The sequence below is a fragment of the Apodemus sylvaticus genome, chromosome 20 (genome assembly GCF_947179515.1).
Source record: "Apodemus sylvaticus chromosome 20, mApoSyl1.1, whole genome shotgun sequence".
NCBI lineage: Eukaryota > Metazoa > Chordata > Mammalia > Rodentia > Muridae > Apodemus > Apodemus sylvaticus.
The window spans coordinates 4,461,893-4,482,526 of NC_067491.1; the positions used below are offsets into that span (position 1 = coordinate 4,461,893).

The window sequence follows — 20,634 nt, forward strand, 5'->3', positions numbered from 1 at the left end:
TGTTTTATTTTTGAGTATACTGTTGAACTCAGGTCCTCTGGAAAAGCAGTCCGTGCTCTTAACCGCTGAGCCATCTCTCCAGCTCCCGTTGTCATGGTTTTGTACCATCAAAAAATCAGGCAATTCACACAAAAACTACTGTTCTCTAATGCTCCATTAAAAAGAATTTATAAGAGGTTGGAGATTTAGCTCAGTGGTAGATCGCTTGCCTAGCAAGAACAAGGCCCTGGGTTCAGTCCTTAGCTTTGGGGTAAGAAAAAGAACTTACAAGATAAAGTTTGCAGGGCGGTGGTGACCCATGCCTTTGATCCTAGCACTCTGGGAGGCAGAGGCAGGTGGGTTTCTGAGTTCAAGGCCAGCCTGGTCTACAGAGTGAGTTCCAGGACAGCCAGGGCTACACAGAAACCCTGTCTCAAAAAAAACCAAAAAAAAAAAAAAAAAAAAAAAGTCTAGTTCTCTGGTTTCAGGTCTTTACTTTCTTAATTTGACACAGAAAGTGGGGCACCAGAGTAATCCAGGCCGAGGGGAGAAGAGAAGGCTAATGCTGGTATCTTTTTTTTTTCTTTGACTCACTATGTAGCTTGAAACTCGGATTGTAGACCAGGCTGGCATGGAACTCCTGGAGATCCTCCTGATTGCTAGGATTAAACATGTGGGCCACCAAGACCAACTTCCTTTTCTAACCATCCCCTCCCTATACTGATATCTTGTTAAACTGTGGAGCCCGGGCTAGTAGAGGAGGAAGACCTAGAAGTGCCTCCACCCCAATCCACTGTGCTGGGATTAGGATTGCCACACCACACCCGACCAAAAGCCTTTCTAGGGCTTCTTTCGCACTAGCCTTGCCTGCCTGTCAAGTTCGGAGATTTCCCAATACTGGTTAAAATTTCCTTTTGACCCGCCTTCTTCACTCACCTGATTAGATGTTTACGAGTCAAAAGGCGGGGGAGGGTGTCACGGGTGTCGAGGTTCTATTGGCTGATGTACATGCCTGTCAGTGGTGCACTGCCCCCTTTCTCAGGATCTCTCTCTTTAATGGCTACTTGTCCCGTCAATCGTCAAGGCTTCTCGTTTCGTTATTGGCCTGCGGCCTCGCCAGTCCAGTCTCTCACTTGTGCTAATTGGTGACAATCCCTCAAAGCCCGCCTTTTTCCAGAGGATTGGCGGGTGAACGCCCACTTAGCCCACCCACCACGGTAGGCGGGTGATCTTGCTATTGGCTGGAGCCCCCGCCCGGGTGAGGAGGAGGAGGCGGCGAAGAGGGCAGGAGTTTGGTTGAGCCGCAGCTGTTTGTCTGTTCCACACAGGCTTGGGCCCGACGGGGGAGACGGAGCCCCAGGTACCGAGCTGATGGAGCCCACAAGGGCAGAGGCGGAGGTCCCGAGAGGAGCGCAGCCTGGCCTGCGGCAGAGGCGGGTCGGGCGGACGCCAGGGCTCCAAGGCCTCCTGGAGAGGGCAGAAGGGGCTGTCCCGCAGGCCTAGTGGGCGCCGAGGAGGTGATCGGCAGGGCTGGGAGCCGAGCCTCTAGCTGGGAGGCGGCTGGGTTCTGGCTGTGGCCGCTCGGGGGCCGGGCGCGGGGACCCGGAGCCGGTGAGGACCGGGGCCGGCCTCGGGTCCCCGGTGAGGAGGAGGAGCTGGGGTCGGAGCCCAGGCAGCGAGGGAGGGAAGCCGGCCCATTTGGCAGGAGGTGTGGAGGGGACAGTGCTACGCCCAGCCCCGAGGGTAGCGGAGGCTGGGTCCGTGGGGACCCCGGGACCCCGGCCGCCGTCGGTCGGGGCTCCCGGCCCGGCGGGAGGCATTTCAGGGAGAGTGGCTGTTGAAAGGGGAACTAGGGGGGCGCTGGCTGCCGGGAGGGGTTTGGGCTCAGTGAAGTAGATGAAGAATGTAGTGCTGATCTAGAAGACCAAAGTAGAAGGAAGTAGAACCGGGGCCTGGTGTCAGTTATGGGAACTTCTGGAATGATGGTTGGGGGAGGCTCTGCCTCTCGGAGGTGCTTGGGTGTGGTGATTTGAAGTTTTGGGGATCCTTCAGGAGTAGGGAGTGAAGACAAAGGTAAAAATTATGTATTCCATGGCTCCTGGCAGCTCCAAGTTCAGCACCCCCCCTACACTTTTTACTCTGACTTCATAGCTGGTTCCTTTAGGTGTGTTACTGTATTCGTTGTTATTCCTATTTCACGTACTGTGAGAGAATTAAGGAAATTTGGGAGTGCTCTGCTCAGCCTTTCCCATTTCATAATGTGGTCCGGGTGACTACTCATGACTTTTACTTCGAATTGAGGAACTCTGTCGTCTGCATGGAAAGGGGCAGAGCAAACCCCAGCCATTAAAAAAAAAGGGGGGGGGCATGTTTATTGAAACTTCTGTGAGGCTTGCACTTGGGCATTTCCTAGACAGTTAATGGAGGTCTCCACGCCAGGAACTGTGAGGTGATATCCCTGAAGGGATTTGGGGAAGAGTTGAGAGAAGTTAGCTACCAGAATGTTGCCATCCTCCTTTCTTCTTTGTCCTCTTATTCAGGAGCTCTTTCCTTTCCTTTCCTCTTCTTTTCTTTCCTTTCCTCTTCTTTTCTTTTTCTCTTTCTTTCTTTCTTTCTTTCTTTCTTTCTTTTCTTTCTTTTCTTTCTTTCTTTGGTGAGATTAGCTATTTAGGTCAAACCCTGAGGTATTTAAAAAGACGAATTATAGAGAATGAAGATGTCTTTAAATTGTAGTGTGTGTGTGTACATACATACATATATACATATATAGAGGGAGGGGTTTGCTGACCTGTCAAATTTTCTATACATTGGACCCTATTGGTTTCTCCCGTGGGATCCTACCTCCTCTTTCCTTTATAGACTAATGCTATTTTTCACTGCATTTATTTATCTTTCTTACCACATAGTATATGCATATGTACCACATGCATGCGGGACCCCTCAGAGGTCAGAAAAGGTATTAGATCCCCTGGAATTGGAGACAATTACAAGCTGCCATGTGGGTGCTGGAAACTGAGCACAGGTCTCTTGCAAGAGCACTAAGTGCTCTTAACTTGCTGCCAAGCCGTCTCAATAACGTGTATCACTAACTACATTTCTTTTTTATTTATTTATTTATTTTTATTTCACGTGCATTGATGTTTAACCTGTATGTCTGCCTGTCTGTGTGAGGGTGTCAGATCCTCTGGAACTGGAGTTATAGACAGTTGTGAACTGCCATGTGGGTCCTGGGAATTGAACCTGTGTCCTCTGGAAGAGCAGGCACTCTCTTAACTGTTGAGCCACCTCTCCAGACCCAGGATCACTACATTTCTTAATCACCAAAGTAATCCATAAAATCCATTAAAGTGTTTAAGCTGTACAGACATATATAAAATCTGAGTCCTTGTACATGGGGCGTATTTCATAGGACAGTTAGATGAAACCAGAGGAGAACGTACTGTGGAGAGAGTGAGAGCATCGTTTAGTGAGCGCATGAAGAAAAAGCCAAGCAAAGACAGATTTCCTCATGCGCTCCTAAATGCTGTTCTCACTCTCCACAGCACTCTCTTGGATGATACTCTGTTATTTATTGTGTGCCTTTTGCTGCTCATCTTGTCTTCTATCAAATTCAGCACAAACATAGAGCTGTCCTTTATATATACTCACACAGTCGTGCCCTGGGTAGCCTAGAAACTGCCCAAATGCATGAGCAAAACTCTTATGGGCAAGAAAGGCACGTTACAGGAAATAATTTTGTTTAGGGTAGTTGTTAGCATCTCTACTAGAGTGAAAAAATCAGAAACCCCACCTTTGTTAACATTTTCACAGTACTTGATTGTCTCTTCCTTATCTCAGGGAGATGGGGACGGTTCCTGAAGAGGAACCATCTTGTCTTGTGCCTGGCTTGGTATAGTGACCCAAGAAATTCCCATATTTCTCTGAGTTTGAACTTGACTTTTTTGACTTTTTGAAGCCCTCTGATATGCTCATTGCATGGTGTCCAGCAAAAACCTCTCAGTCCTGCCCCTCCCCCCAGCTTTCTCACCTACACAGCCAGTCTTTAAACCTTGATCATATCCTGTCCTATTCTGAGTCACTTTGTGAGTTTTCTTTTTGTTTTGTTGTTTGTTTTTGTTTTGCTTTTCTTCTCCTTAAAACCTTTCAGGAAAGGATCTGGAAGCTGGGTGTGGTGGTATTTGCCTTTGATTACCGCCTTCTAGAGGCTGAAGCAGCAGAGTTCAAGGCCAGGCCAAGTCTGCTGCATAGCAGACACTATCCCTAACACTATCACTACTGTCCAAAAGATTTTTTTTTTGTTGTTTTTGTTTTTGTTTTTTGAATCTAGAGTTTAGGATTGTAGCCTAGTGGTAGAATATATGATTAGCATTTACCAGATCCTAAGCACAAAGAGAATGAAAATAGAGGTTGTATCTGGAATTACTAAAATTTAAGCTGTAAATTATTCATAGTGACTTAAAATATTATTTCCTACATTTACCAAAGGCTTCTGCATATTTAGGGAGCTAAGGAGACTTAACAATGTACAATTTCAGACACAGGCCTAGAGTTATAATAGTGTCCTGGGAGAAGAGGGCTTTCTTATTGCTCTTAAAAATCATACCCTGTATCTTCTCTTACTTTGCTTTAGTGCAAGCATTATTCCTTTGTGGTTTGCTTGTCTGTGTGTGTTAATCTATTTGGCTTCTGAGAAGGAGCCACATGTCAGGTAGAGGCAACACATCTACCTCCTAACCCTGAACATGTCAGGTGCGAGGGCTCAGTGGCACAGCTTGCCTAGCATTTGTGAAGCCAAGTGTAACTGAAGTGCGGAACAGTGGACTTCAAGTAAGGAAATGCAGTGGCCCTCTGAGAGGAAAAATGCCACAGAAGCATACACAGTCCACTCTGACTTCCCGAGAAGGCTTCAGGGAAGACTTAGGCATTCACCGAACAGTAACTGAGTTGATAAAGGAGTCACCCAGGTGAGGAAAGTACAGGTTTCTGGGCTAAAGTGTACCTTTCTTTCAGGGGTTGTGGATACCTGGCTGTCTGGTGGTGTGTGACCTTTATTTCTAAACTTATTTCTCAAGGCCAGGGATAATGACCTAAAGTTTTTTTAAAAACTGCTTGCCAGGTGTGGTGGAGCAAGCCTTTAATTCCAGCACTCCGGAGGCAGTCTAATTTCTGTGAATTTGAGGCCAGCTTAGTCTACAAAGAGAATTCCAGGACAGCCAGGGCTATTACATGGAGAAGCCTGGTCTCAGAAAACAAACAAAAACCTGCTTAACATCCCCTAAAACCTCAGAGAGGTTTGTTTGTAGGCATTAGGAGTTGCCTCAGTGTTACAGAGACACTGTGTGATTGGGCCGTGTGAGACATACTAACGGGTGACAGGAAGAGCAGTTGGCCCAGGTGAATTTCAACAGTACCGTGTGGGTGGGGTCCCTCTATCGGAAGAGAACTGTTGTAAAACTTGTCAAGAGCTCCCTAAACTGAACTGAGGTCTATCCAGGGAAGAGTAGGTTGGAAAGGATTTCAGGAACACTTAATGAACAACTACTACTTCTCTGAAGGTTTATAATTACATACGTTTTTAAAAATCCCACTTTTTGAGAAGGTTTAGCAGAGTAAATGGATATAACTCAGAGTGGTAAATACAGGAAAAAATGCTTTATCTTGCTGGGCAGATAGCTCTACAGGTACAGAAAGGTATTTGAAAGCTTGATGAGTGTTTGATTCCCAGAGCCCACGTTGCGGAAGGAGAAAACCAACTCCCAGAGGCTGACTTCTGACCTCCACAAATGTACTGTGGCATTCAAGCACATGAATGTGCACATATACATAGAAAAACAAATGGTTTTAATTTTTTATATCTTGTTATGTTTTGCTTTGTTGACACAGGGTTTGTCTGTGTAGCCCTGGCTGACCAGGAATTCACTTTGTAGATCTAGCTCTCTGGCCCTTCAGTCTTAGTCTTAATTAGCTTTTGTGGGGATTCTAGAGCAGTGATGAATTTTACTATAGTAAGAAGATAATTATGTAGTTTCACTGGTGACATTGATACTCAACCCTGTAAGTTTGGGAATTTTTAGGTGGACAAATTAAGGAAGGTGTTCTAATCTTTCCCAAGTCAATAATAGGGAGTTAGCACTGCTATGCTGATAAGCGATAAGCATGCTTTTCACCTTTTGGGGAAAAGGGGGGGGGGGGAGGTGGAACTCCTAAGCCAGTGACTTACTGGATACTATTGAATCAGCAGTTAAAGGCCCGTGGTGCAGGCCTGTAATCCCAGCACTCTGGGAGGCAGAGGCAGGTGGATTTCTGAGTTTGAGGCCAGCCTGGTCTACAGAGTGAGTTCCAGGACAGCCAGGGCTATGCAGAGAAACCCTGTCTTGAAAAACCAAATCCAAAAAACAAAACAAACAAACAAAAAAAAAACCCAAAAACAACAACAACAAAAAAAAAGAGCAGAGCTAAGTAGTGCAACTCTCAAGTCAAGATTTCAGTGATTTGAGTCTAACCCAAGTTGGAAAGGAAATGAAGGTATCTGTTGGCTTCTGCCCCATCTTCCTTTAGTAAATCTCACATTAGCTCCAAAACTCACCAAGTCCTACAAATTGCCACAGTTTCCCTTTTGCCAACTATGCAGGCAGGGCTTATTTAAGGCCTGCTACAGAGGAATGTAATGGCAGTCCTGTTGGAACAGTATAAGAATAGATCCTAGGAAGGCCTGCTTTCCTAAGTTTTTCAGTTAGGAAAGTTTCCAGTTGCAAAGCAAGTCCTAACAGAAGCTGAACAGAGACAGAAGCTCTATTTGGTGCACACTCATTTGTGTTTTGGTAATCTCACCAAAGTTAAGCACTCCAAATTCGAGAAGTATAGTGGAGGAGCTGGGGAGATATCTCAGTGGGAAACATGTTTTTGAAGACTGAATTTTGATCCCTAAAACCCATGTGAGGGGGGGAAAAACCAGGCACAGACTTGTAATCCCAAGTTTGGAGATCTGGAGAGGTGTAGAGATAAACAGATTACTGAGGCTCACTGGCCATCCTTCCAAACCAGCATAATTGGTAAGCCAGAGAGAGACCCTGTTTCAAAAAATCAGATGGACAGTGCTGGAGAAACATCTCAGGACCCTCTGGTCATCATAAGCATGCTTGCACACAAGCACAGTAAGATCTGGTGTGTCAGTGCCTTTAATCTCAGCATTCAGGAGGCAGAGGCAGGCAAATTTGAGTTTGAAGCCAGCCTGGTCTACAATACGAGTTCCAGGCCAGCCAAGGCTGCATAGAGAAACCTTGTCTTCGGCAATAACAAAGTACAACAGAGCTGGGTGTGGTTGGTGTCTTACATCTATAATCCCAGCATCTGAGCGGCGAAAACAAGAGCATCACCACAAGTATAAGACTATCTTGTCCTCAAAAAAATTTTAAGACAAAATACAGTGGATGGAGGCCAAGTGAGGTGATGCATGTCTGTAATCCCAGCACATAGAAGGAAAAAGCTTGCCAGATCAACCTGGGATGCACAGCCACAGGGAAAAAGGAAGGAAAGCAAGCATAGTGATGTAGAGGGGCAGAAATACTGTTCAGCTGGCTGTGCATACTGAATGCATAACAAGTTAACTAATTTTATGAGCCTCAGGTTTCTCACCTGTAAAGTAGAAAAGGAGTATTTGACCATATGGATTAGCTCTTAGCCGACTGACTGACTGACCTTACAGGGCTGACGTTTTCAGACTGGGCAGAGTGTGGGGGCCATGTACTGGGAACTCTGTTTACTGACAGATGACAGGCCTCTAGTAGTTTTACATAGACTTAGTGTACTGAGTTGAAACAGGTTATGGGGGCCTGAGGAATGCAGTCTTCCTCTAGTTGGGACTGGCAGGCTAACAAACCTTTCCTGTTATTCAGACTTTGTAGTGGTGCTTAGAAAACAACCTCCTGTGTCCCTCCCCAGTGGGCTGACCTACGGACAGACCTCAGTCCTCCCAAGTTAGCGGATGTTTTCCTAAGCTGCTCCTGTCTATGAGGCTGCTTTCTTTTTGGTCGTGCAGTATAACCTAGGCTGGGCAAGAACTCAGTAGACCAGGTTTGCTGTCAATTTTTGTATTTTCAGTCAAGGTCTCACTATGTGGCCTTTGCTGGCCCTCGCCTCTCAGATCTCCTCACCAGTATTAGAACTAAACATGGGTGCCTTCACCCTGCCTTTTTAACTTTGTGATGATACTCTGGCTCTGCTCGCTGAGCGGTGAGATTATAGATGGGCATCACTACACTCAGCTTTTGTTTGTTTAATTAGATACGTTTTCTCATTCTCCAAGTTGGCCTTGAACTCAATGCAGTCCTCTGCCACAGGTCCTAAGTGTGATTATCTGCCTGGCCCAGTAGGCCCTGCTCAGCTGCTCTTTCGGAAGTTAATCTTTTAGCCTCGGGTTTGAAGGTGGTGATGGTGGCACCTGCGGCTGTGCTGCTGCGCTTCCTTGCCTCTGAGACCCTGAGAGCCTGTTTGGAGGTCCTGGCAGGCAGCATATAAACCCTTGACTGAAGAAGACTCCTCTCCAGGGAGCTTGCTTGTTCTTTAGAAGGGACAAACTTTTAACTGTGTAGAAGGAAGATGACAGCCAGCTAGCCAGCCACAGCCAAATCAGCCCTCAAGGTTACAGCCAGATCACTGTTATTTTTTTTTTTTTTTGGTTTTGGGTTTTTTGGTTTTTTTGTTGTTGTTATTGTTTTTAAATTTAAGTGGATCATTTGCCCATTGTTAACTCTTAGTTTAAAAAAATGCTGGTAAAGACCTATGTCAGCACTTAGGAGCCTGAGGCGGGGCAGCTTGGACTAGGACTACATTGCTCTATAATTTTAGTAGTAAGGTTGAGGGCTCTTCTGGCCCTTGGGATGCTCTATATTAAATTCTCACCTAAGCATCTAAAAGTGTTTCAGTAGCACTAATAGCTATAGGATGGCCAGAGACAGCTTCATTCCACCCCTCTGATTTTAAGATCATTATTGTTGTACAGCCCACAGTTTGAGAAAGATGCACAGTTGGTTAAGAAGCAAATTAATTCTGGTTTGCAATAATAGTTTTCAGATTTCTCAGTCAATTGTGTATGGTGTGTATAGATGTACACACATATATATGTAGTTTATATATGGTTTGGAACTTGCTATGTAGACCAGCCTGGTCTCAAACTCAGAGTCACCTGTGTCTGCCTCCTGAATGTCCAGCATCACACCCAGCCAGAGTGCAAGTCTTTAGAGGAGTAATGGAAAGGCAGCAAGACAGCTCAGCAGGTGAAGATGCTTGTCCAGGGCCAGGCACTGAGTTCAGTTTCTGGAACCCATGTAGTAGGAGGGGAGAACAAACTCATGCAGTTGTCTTCTCACACACACACACACACACACACACACACACAAACTTAATGATACTGTAAGTCAGGACTATTAGGACTGTCGATGTAGAGCCCACAGGGCACAGCCATGTGTGAGTCAGTCCTGTGATTACACTGCTTCAATCCTCTGCTGATCTTTTTTACCCTCATCTTCATTTCTTTGTTTCTTTTTTCATATCTTGGGTGCTTTGCAGGGATATAGTAATAATTAATATATGTAAATGTTAAACATAAATGTAGGATAGCATCAAAGACACCAGGGGGAAAAATCAAGGTATGGTGCCCTGCACATGGGATTTTATCAAATGGAGGCCAGCCTAGGCTACATATTAAGCATCAAGCCAACTATATAATGAGACCTTATCTAAGAAAACTAAGGGCTCAGTAGTAAAATACCTGCCTGCCTAGCTTGTGAAAATCCTCAGAACCATCCAGTCAATCAATCAATCAATCAATCAACCAGTCAGTAAGAGGAGGAGGAAAAAAAGACCACTAGTTGCATTCTAGTGTACCTGTAGTTGGACAGGCCAATAAAGTTTGCTGTGATTTAGGGGAAAACTTTGAAGACCCGGTGGGGATTAAAGACTCCTTTTTTGTCTCCATTTCAGCTTCCTTGCGAGTCACACTCTGGTAGAACAATCTTTATTGCAGATGCAGTTCTTTGTGTGTACAGCTGATTAGGGGGAGTAGGCAGGGTGGGACTTAAGCTAATGGTGGATCCTTCTGCCTCAGCCTCCTGAATGCTGCGACTTCACACACACATCACCACAACTGCCCAAAAGCAGTTCTTATTTTGCTGTCCTCCACCCTTACTGAAGGTTAGCTGTGTAGGACCTTATCAGAAGTGTGAATAACCTTTCAGTGTTGTATAATTAATTACCTGAGCCAAGTTTTAGAAACAAGGAAATGAGATTCTGATCTTGTTCTAAAAAGTAATTGTGCACACCTGTAACCACAGTACTCAAAGGAAGAAGCAGGGAGATCACAGTATTTTAAGGCTAGCCTGGTCTACACGGTGAGTTCCAGGCCAGCCACTACTATGTGATGAGACACTGTCTCAGAAAACCAGAATAAACTTGGCGTAAGGTGCATGTGGGCCTGCAGGTCTAGCACTTCAGTGGGAGTGTGTGAAGTAGAAGAATCAGGGGTTCAAGTCACTCTGAGCTGTCTAGACCCTGTTAAACCTTATTGAGTTTGGTGGTTCTTGCCTCTGATCCTAGCACTTGAGGGGGCTGAGGCAGGAAAATTGTCACAGGTATAAAGCCAACCTGGACCATATACCAACATCTTTAGACTATCTCATAAAACAAAACAAAAAATGTTTTGTAAAAAAAAATGCAGTTTCAGTGGAACTATGTCTAATTTCTTTTTTTTTTTTTTTCTTACAGGACTGTTGAGACCTGGAAGTCCCTCCCCTTCCCCTCCCCCCTTTGCCGCTTTGTGGCATTCCCCTCCCTCTACCTTTTCCTTCTTTGATAACCTGGCTATGACTAGCAGAAGTACAGCCAGGCCCAATGGGCAGCCCCAGGCCAGCAAAATATGCCAGTTCAAATTGGTCCTACTGGGAGAATCTGCAGTGGGGAAGTCTAGCCTGGTGTTACGCTTTGTCAAGGGGCAGTTCCATGAGTACCAGGAAAGTACCATTGGAGGTGAGTGCTTAGTAGGACTGTTCAGCACCGAGTAGGACTTGAAAGGAACATCTGGGACTTGATTTTAGAACTGGCTCGCAGGATGGGTTTTTAATCCCAGAAATGGAAAGTGCAGGAAGATTAGGCATTCAAGGCCATTCTTAACAATATTGAGTTTGGGCTGGAGAGATGGCTCAGAGGTTAAGAGTACTGACTGCTCTTCCAAAGGTCCTGAGTTCAAATCCCAACAACCACATGGTGGCTTATAACCATCTGTAATGAGATCTGATGCCCTCTTCTGGTGTGTCTGAAGACAGCTACAGTGTACTTACATATAAAAAATAAATAAATAAATCTAAAAAAAAAAAACAATATTGAGTTTGAGGCCAGTCTGGCCTATGTGAGGCCCTGTCAGAAAATCAGGTGGAGCATGGTGATGCATGCCTTTAATCCCTGCACTCTGGAGCCAGGGCGGGCAGATCTCCATGTTTGAGACCAGCCTAGTCTATAGAATGGTAACGGAGGTAACAGAGAAATCCTGTTTTGGAGAAAACAAAAAACAAAGAGCAGGGTGAGGTGGTTCTTTCCTGAACATGGGAACACTCTGGAAGCTAAGGCAGGGGGACTGTGTCAAGTTCTGGGTCAGTGCAAGGCTGATACTCAGGAACTGGAGAGATGGCTGAGAAGTTAAAAAATATATACTTAGCCGGGCAGTGGTGGCACATGCCTGTAATTCCAGCACTTAGGAGGCAGAGGCAGGCGGATTTCTGAGTTCAAGACCAGCCTGGTCTACAGAGTGAGTTCCAGAACAGCCAGGGCTATACAGAGAAACCCTGTGTCTCAAAAAAAACAAATCCAAAAAACCAAAAAAAAAAAAAAAAAACCAACAACAACAAAAAAAACATACTGATCTTGTAGGGGCACACATTGACACACATACCCAGGTCTGGTTCTGAGCAAACCTCAGTTGGCACACAACTACCTGTGACTCCAACTCAGGGGTAATCTGACACCTTTGGCCTTACTGGCACTACCCACACAGTACTTGTAATTTGAAAAATAATAATATAAATATTTTTAAAACAAATATATATCTAATTAAAAATAAAAATTTTAAAAACAAGCCGTTCAGGCCCATTGACACAGGCCTGTAATCTTAGATATTTGGTAGTTTAAGGCGTGAGGATCTAGGTTCAAAACTTATATGTGCTACAGAGTGAGTTCCAGATTAGTCTCCATTACAAACCACATCCTGACTAAACCAAAAAGGACTAGGAATATAGCTCAGTGGGTAGAGTACTTGTTGAGTATACAAAAGACCTCATGTTCAGGCCCCAGTACTATCCCACCAAAATTTTTTTGTTGTTTCAGAGCAGTGATTCATAGTCAAATATGTAATCAGATTCATTTCACACCCACCCTTAGTGCACAGCTGTTCTTAAGTAAGTACCACTGACTTAATAATCTTGCTTAAGTCTATATTAAAACCCTTCTAAAAAATATTCCACCACCCCACCCTGAGATAGGGTTTCTCTGTGTAGCCTTGGCTGTCCTAGAATTCACTATGAAGACTAAGCTGGCCTTGAACTCACAGAGACCAACCTGCATCTGCCTCCTGGAGTGCTGGGTTAAAGGTTTGGGCCACCACCTCTACCTAGCACGCACACCACTTTTACTTAATAACTCGCTGAAGTCTGTATTAGAACCCTTTCTAAGAATTTTCCTGGGGATGTTAGCTGGAGGAATGGCTCAGTGGCTAAGGCAGCTTGCTGTTCTTTTAGAGGACCTGAATTCCTAGTGTCCACATGAGGTGGGAAGCTCAAAACTACTATAATCCTAGAAGACAAACTAGGGGATGTCACACCTCTTCTGGCTTCTGTGGGTGTCTGCATTCACATGCATATATCCATATGTAGGCACACAAATACATGGTATGTCTTTTTTTTTTTAAATAAAATTTATTTTATTGGAAAAAGTGTGAGTCAACAAGATAGCTTAGAAGTAAAGGTGCTTGCTGTGCTAACCTGGAGACCTGAGTCCCGTCTTGCACATATGAGACTCCATATAAAGATGGGATGAGAGGACCAGTTCCACAGCACTGTTCTCCAACCTCCACATGTGCACCTGGAAGTGTGTTATTCTAGTGCCTGCCAGCAGGCTTTAAAATCCTGTGGGGTTTGTTTGCTTGAGATGGGGAATCACGTAGCCCAGACTGGTATAGCAAGAATGACCTTGTCTTTCTGATCCTCCTCCCTCTGCTACCAAGTGCTAGAAGGACAGGTGTGCTGGGCCCTGAAAATCTCATTTTTAAAAGTTACTGGTTTAATTACTTATTTAACTTTTTATATTTAATTTATATTTTTATACGTTTTGACCATGAAAGCATGTTGGATCCCCTGGAACTGGAGTTCCAGTTATATTTAAGCTGCCATAGGGGTATTGGGAATTGCGCCCAGGTCCTATGGTAGAGCAGCCAGTGCTCCCCAACCTCTGTGCTATCCCTCCAGGCCTTATTCAGCTTTTTAAAAAGATTTATTTCTAGTGTGTTAGTGTTTTGCCTGCATGTGTGTATGTATACCATATGTGTGCCTGGTGCTTGTAGAGGACATCAGATCCCTGGATTTGGAGAGATAAATGGTTGTGAACCACCATGTGGGTGCCGGCAGCTGAAACTTGGTCCTGTGTAAGAACCAGTACTCTGGCCGGGCGGCGGTGGTGGCGCACACCTGTAATCCCAGCACTCTGGGAGGCAGAGGCAGGCGAATTTCTCAGGACAGCCAGGGCTATGCAGAGAAACACTGTCTCGAAAAAACCAAATCCAAAACCAAAAAACAAAACAAAAAACAAGAGCCAGTACTCTGAACCACTGAGCCATCTCTCCAGAGATCTACCTGCCTCTACTTCCCTAGTGCTGGGATTAAAGACAACCCCACCATGCCTGGCTCCTTACAATTCTTTTTGTCTGTCTGAATGCTTTTTATGGTTATAGATTTATTATTTGGGATATATGAATATTTTGCTGGTTTGCATATTTATGTAGCTCTGGCTGTCCTGTAACTCACTATGTAGGTAGACCAGGCTAAGAGATCCACCCATCTCTGCCTCCCTAGTGCTAGGATTAAAGGAGTGCACCGTCACCACCCAGCTCTGAGACTCTTAAGTGAATAAATGAACAAATACATCCAGGTTCACTTGGCCCAGACTGGCTTCAGACTTGCTAAATAGACAAGTATGACCTTGAACTCCTGAGCCTCCTGCCTGTACTCAAAAATATTCAGAAGCCATCCTGATCCTGTTCCAATATTTACATGAACAGAGAACACCAAACCTGCAGCTGATGGGCCTTGGTGGCAACTGGTCTTAGGATGTGTAGAGGTAACGTGGAGGGGAGTGGGATCTTCCCATCCATTGTCCCACTTACAACTTGTTCATTTTCTCCTTCATAGCGGCCTTCCTCACCCAGTCCGTGTGTCTAGATGACACAACAGTCAAGTTTGAGATCTGGGACACCGCTGGGCAGGAACGATACCACAGTTTAGCCCCCATGTACTACAGGGGTGCCCAGGCTGCCATCGTGGTCTATGATATTACTAATCAGGTAAGTGGGCTGTTCACTGAGCTTCGTAGATATTAAATTAAGTGGGGAGAGGAAACAGGTTCTTAAATAACAAGATAAAAGTACCAACTATGCTTCAGGCACAAAGCCAGAGGATGCGGATTGTCAGAGACCTATGATATCAGAGGGAAGGACACCTGGAGAAGGAGAGTTGTGAGTCTGAGAAAGTGGTGATTGTGGATTAGCACTCATTCTAGCCCATTCTCTCTTTCATGTTTTCCCAGGAAACATTTGCCCGGGCAAAGACATGGGTAAAGGAACTGCAGCGGCAAGCCAGCCCCAGCATTGTCATTGCCTTGGCAGGGAACAAGGCCGACCTTGCCAACAAGCGCATGGTGGAGTATGAAGTAAGATGCCCCACAGAATCCCTCCCTAGCATCCTTGGTCTGTATGTGGGACCTCTTCCGTCCAGTCTCCTAAATTTTCATGTGAGGCTTTCATTGTCTTATTCCCTAGTTGTATACCAGATAAATACAGCACCAGTGTGACCAAATGGCAGCCAACAGATTTTAGAGGAATGAGAAGAAAGTTCCAGATAGGGCTAGGGAAATACTGGTTGTAGGGTACCAGGGTGAAAATGGGAATTAGGAAATAGTTAAATTTGAGGTAAGGGACTGTTGACATGCCATAACCCAAAGACTCCTATCACAGTTTACCCTGCTCCACAATTAAGATTCTTTACCCTGGGGAAGTGGTTCCAGTTGTAAAGTACTTGTGTGGCAAGTGTGAAGACTTGGGATTTCCAGCACTCACATTAAAAAGGCATGGTAAGGTTGCACCTGCCTGCAGTCTCAGTGCTGGGGATGTGGAGACAGGAGTATCTCTGGGACTTTCTGGCCAGCTACTCTAGGCAAAACAAGGAGTTTCAAGTTCAGTGAGAGAGGTTGTCTTAAAAGACAATAAGGTAGGGGCTAGTGAGATATCTATAGGTAAAGGTGCAAGCCTGGGGGCCTGAGTTCAGTCCTTGGAATCCACATAAAGATGGAAGGAGAGAACCAACCTCATCATTCTCTGATCTCCATCAGCATACCATGGCTTTCAGCCATGCACACACATGCACATGTGTACATATATACAAACAATTGTTGTCTGGGCCCTGGAGTGCCCGCTGCCTGACCTTACCTGCCCTTGGGGGTTGGAAGTGAGGTGGCACAGAATCAACCACAGAGACTGAGACTTTGGCAGCAAGCACCTCTGAACGACTGCAAGCTCCTTTACCACCCTCCACCCGTGCCCCATTGGTTCCTAAACCAGCAGCTGATTGGCTGACATTGTCTGCATTAGTAATCCCTGGTCTCTCCGGCAGTCCTCAATTAGGTCTTCCTGCAGGAGATGCTTTTGCAGCTGCTTGGCCCCCAGTGTTTGTACAGAGGTGGCAGTGCCATTCATCCTACAAACAATAAATTGAAAAGAAAAAAAAATGAGATGAACTGCATCTCAAAGGAATATACCCAAAGTCAGCCTCCGTCCTCTCCATGCATGCATGTGTGCACATCTGAGTATATGCACATGTGTGCACATCTGAGTATATGCACACACACAGATTCCTGACTTCTCTGCTGAATTTAGTGGACATGGGTTTATCTTGAGGGGAATCATTATTATATTATGGGTCCAGGGCCATATATAAAATATGAATTATATATTACATACCACAGTCCTTATACAAAAGGGCATTAAGAGGAGAGAACATAAACTATTCCTTCACTCTAGAGTACTCCATGGGAATATAAAAGCAATGCTACTTTCATCCTTTTAGGAGGCTCAGGCATATGCAGATGACAACAGCTTACTATTTATGGAGACTTCAGCTAAGACTGCTATGAACGTGAATGATCTCTTCCTGGCAATAGGTAAGGTCAGAGTGCTCTGAAGTCTTCTCTCTCTCCTTGTAGGTAAAGCTATCATTAACCCAAAACCAAGGATAGGGTTTATAAATTACTACTGTAAGTATGGGGCTGGAGATGTAGTAGTTTTACAATTCTTGCATAGGAAATGGAAGGCCAGCACTGCCAAGAAGCAAAACAAGAAACACATAAGCCTAAAGTCAGACATGGTACTACATGCTTATCATCCAGCACTTGGGGGGCCAAAACAGGAGGATTGCCACAAGTTTGAAACTAATCACACTACATAATAAGTACTAGGCCAGTGGTTCTCAGCCTTCCTATACTGCAACCCTCTAATACATTTCCTCATGTTGTGATGGCCACAAACCTTAAAATTATGTTGTTGCAACTTGGGCTGCAGAGGCCAATGGATCTTTTTTAATTCGAGGCCAGTCAGGTTGGTGTAATGAATTCTTGAACAGATAGACCTTGTCTCAGGAAAAAAGAAGAAGGGCGAAACGTAGAGGCAGGGCTACTAGCTATGTATTGAAACTTGTCTCAAAACAAAACAAAAGGCAAAATAAAAAACAAACCTTTCACTCTGGCACAGTAATGCATACACAAAATCTCACCAGTCAGGGCCGTGGGCTAACACAGAAAGATGACAGCCATACTCAGTGAAGCACGCCTATAATCACAACACTTGGGAAATGGAGACAGGAGGATCAAGGTCATCGTTGGCTGTTTAGCAAGTTTGAGGCCAACCTGGGCTACATAAGACCTGGCTTCAAAACAAAAGTGGGCCAGAGAGCTGGCTCAGTGACTAAGAGTACACACTGCTCTTACAGAGGTCCCCTTTTGTTTCCAAGTACCCACATCAGGTGCCTCACAACCACCTGCAGCTCCATTTCCAAGGGGTAAGCCAAGTGGTGGTGTGGTCTACACCTGCAATCCTGCCTTTCAGAAGGCTGAGACTATAGGATCGAGAGTTTGAAGCTAGTCTGGACTACAGAGAGAAACCAAAGTCGGGTTTAACAGTGGGTTCAGTCCCTAGCACCATCAGACTAGAAAATCTTCAATGTAGAAAGTTTCACTTCCTTTGGTAGCAGCTTTAGCTCCCTGGGTTCAGTGAGGTTTGCAAAACCTTGTGTCCTCTTCAAATCATTGTTTTAATCTCTCCTATCCCCTCTCAATAGTCTTCTTGCTTGGGGTGGAAAGTGTATATGAGTAAAATCTACCATGCTTTGTTCTGTTTTATTTTTAGCAAAGAAGTTGCCAAAGAGTGAACCCCAGAATCTGGGGGGTGCAGCAGGCCGAAGTCGGGGCGTGGATCTTCATGAGCAGTCCCAGCAGAACAAGAGCCAGTGTTGTAGCAACTGAGGGGGGGCTGGCAGCAAGTATGTATGGAGTCAGCACGAGAGCTAAGAAATAACCTCCACCCCCCTCAGCACACAGCCCTGGCTCCCGAGGGCGGCCTCCTGACAGCTCCGTCATGGCCCTCTTTACTGCTTCAGCGACCAACACCAGGCAGCTGTTGCCACTTCTATGCCCTACTCTGGGGTTTGGGGTCACATCTCCCCAGGACCTTCCTTCCAAACAAACTTTCTTCACTTCGTGTTCTAGGTGCAAGACAGTGACCTCCTCATTGTCCCCCTCCCCTTCCGTGTTTCCCCGGTGTTTCAGAGGAGACTTTGTCTCCCACCTCCCTCCCCAGCTCTCATCACTACTCTTCTTGATCCTGTCCCCTCCTCTTTACAAGATGATGAAGGTGGTCCCAGGGACTGAGAGGGGAGGGGTATACTTCTAGTTACATTAAAGACCTTGTGGGGAGAGTAAGGCTCAGAGCAGGAGGGAGTAACGAAACATTTCTTTTTCATTTTATTTATCAGGTAAGAGTTTCTTGCCTATGAAACACTGCGGCACCAATGAGTTGGACTTGTGGAGGGTGTTCCTAGGTCGGAGTGAGAACAGGGAGTCAAGCTTGCTCGCAGGCACTGAATGGGAGTCTGTTAGCAAATAGGACAAAGGTTGAGGTGCAGTGTCATCTATGGCTCTGGAACTTGTCCCAAGGCTGTTTTCCCTTTTGTCCCCATCCACTAACCCCACTCAACTGTGGGGATTGGACCTCAGAGTGCTCCAAAGAATCTTCACTGGTTGCCTGCACCTTTAGCTCTGCTGTGATCTAGTTGGAGGAGGTACCAGTTTCTGATACCGTCCTCTGAGGCCTATGTATACATAGGCATTTCCCCTGCCCTGGCCTTGAGATGGCCTTAACCCCAGACACCATGCCCCTGCAGTTTGCACTTTAATTGATGGTAGTTCAGTCAAGATACATGTTTTTGGGGGGTTTTGATTGATTTACCTATCCTTCAACCGTTTTAATTAAATAGAATCTACAATGAATGAGGTTTGGCCCTATAGAAGACAGTAACAGTGGCAGCTACTCACACCCAGTCTCCACTGCTAGCTTCCTCTGACTGATTCGTACCTCTCTTCTTGGGTATAGGTTTGTCTGAGCAACTAGGGAGTGGCCTCAGAATAGCATGGGCGGTGGTAGTGGAGTAAAGAAAGGTCAGGCAAAAGGAGTGTTGTATCTTCCCAGGGTTCACATTCAATTTGCTACGTCTTACCATGTCTTTTCTACTTCCCTGTAAATACATATGTCTTTATTCTCTGTACAGTCTGTTCTGCCTCCTGGTTCCCATTAGCCCTCTTTTCCTCTCTTTTTGTTAATATCTTGGATTTAGTTCCTCCCTTCCCCCCTCACACACACACACACACACACTTACTCCTACCTAATCCATGTACCACTAGGGGCTCCTACTACAGAGCCCGCTGTCCGATGACAGGGCAGCTGGAACTGAAGGTGCCTCACAACTGCCTTGTATCATCAGAGGGCTTTGGTCCTTCCTAAGTCTCTGGCCTCTCTACATACTATATTAGGTGTTTGAGGGTGTCTATGGGAAGCCATCAAAGCAAGAGGAAAACTGGTATTTTAGCCAGAGTTTGGGGAAAATTTGCAGAAGAAAGGAAAGACCGTGGTAACCTCGAGTTGGCCTTCCTGCCCCTTTGGCTTAGACTGACTTGTATTCCAGAGCGGCCGAGGGACCCATGAAGCCAAGATTCTCCAGGACCCAACTGAGGTTCTTCCATTTAGTGCTCCATCCTCTTCCTCATCCAGGGGCAGCCTTAGTTCTCACAGCCCTGAAATACAGACATTCTTTCTAGAGCCTGTTCATCTGCAAAACACCCAGGCACATCCTTTTTACGAGTGGAGACTCGAGGGAAGCTCTCTAAGTCTCTTAGAAACTTAATTCCTTCTCTGCAGAAGTGAAGATGTTTTATTGCCTTGGGGCTGGGAAACCATTTCCCTAGGCTTTCCCTTCCCTCCCTCTCTCCCTCCCTCCCTCCCTCCCTTCCTTAGGAACAGTATTGGCCTTCGTTCCTGGGCCTACCTGCTGCCTTCCCTCTCCTCCTCCCAGCTCTTCTGCCTTTGTTGGAGCTCTGTTGGGCTTGAGGGGTTTGTTCTCTCCCTACCATCCCCTGTTACCTTTTTCTTTTGATCAGTTTTTAGGGGGAGGGCTCATCTTTTTGCCTTTATATTTTTTTCCTAAGAAAGCATTTGCCTTTCTTTCACTCTCCTAACATAACAATCGTGGTAACAGAATGCAACTGCTGATTTATCGATGTATTTAATGTAAGTAAAAAAGGAAAAAAGAAAGTGCATTGGACTGTTTTGTTTTTACTGTTTGTCTGCCTGAAACTAAAAGTTGGGAAGAAAGGGCTCAGAGAGATCCATGACACCTCAAGCTTCCTTTCCTCCATCTTGGCTCCTCTAACCAGTTCAAGAACCACTTTGGAAAATAACCCTTTTTTATGTCTTTTTGTTTTTATTTTTATTTGTGTGTGTGTGTGAACTTATGTTCAGAGCATACATAATTTATCAAATGTCACTTTTTTTCTGTGTTGGTATATATAGTCTGGATCTCTTGTACCACATTGAGATTAGAGGGATGGATGGTGTATCTGAACTGTTGGGACCAATATGCAGTATTTTTACATTTTTCTAGGACTCATTTGTATATTAGTTTCTGAATTGGATCCATAACCTTAAGATCAAAAAAGAAAAAAGATATCTGGGGAGATGGCTCAGTGGTTTAAAGTACTTGTTGGACTTGTAGAGATCTGGGTTCAATACTAGCACCCACA

The 20,634-nt window shown here is 45.2% G+C and overlaps 1 protein-coding gene across 2 annotated transcripts; it reads left to right on the top strand.

Annotated features, from left to right (window-relative positions):
• The first annotated feature begins 1,233 nt into the window (after positions 1–1,233).
• Rab5b (RAB5B, member RAS oncogene family) lies at positions 1,234–19,817 on the top strand. Of its 2 annotated transcripts, none has more exons than XM_052165146.1 (6): positions 1,234–1,339; positions 10,741–11,001; positions 14,427–14,578; positions 14,821–14,943; positions 16,356–16,449; positions 17,690–19,817. In XM_052165146.1, exons 2-6 carry the CDS (start codon positions 10,839–10,841, stop codon positions 17,803–17,805), a joined length of 648 nt encoding a protein of 215 aa, XP_052021106.1. In that variant the 5' UTR covers positions 1,234–1,339; positions 10,741–10,838; the 3' UTR covers positions 17,806–19,817. The 2 variants fall into 2 exon arrangements, with proteins under 2 accessions (XP_052021106.1, XP_052021107.1); XM_052165147.1 differs by lacking the exon at positions 1,234–1,339 and adding an exon at positions 1,359–1,496.
• The last annotated feature ends 817 nt before the right edge of the window (positions 19,818–20,634 follow it).

Coding starts and splice junctions, on each gene's coding strand:
- Rab5b (XM_052165146.1), top strand. CDS start 10,839: ATGACTAGCAGAAGTACAGCCAGGCCCAATGGGCAGCCCCAGGCCAGC. Junction 11,002..14,426: donor CCAGGAAAGTACCATTGGAG/GTGAGTGCTTAG, acceptor TCTCCTTCATAG/CGGCCTTCCTCACCCAGTCC. Junction 14,944..16,355: donor AGCGCATGGTGGAGTATGAA/GTAAGATGCCCC, acceptor TCATCCTTTTAG/GAGGCTCAGGCATATGCAGA.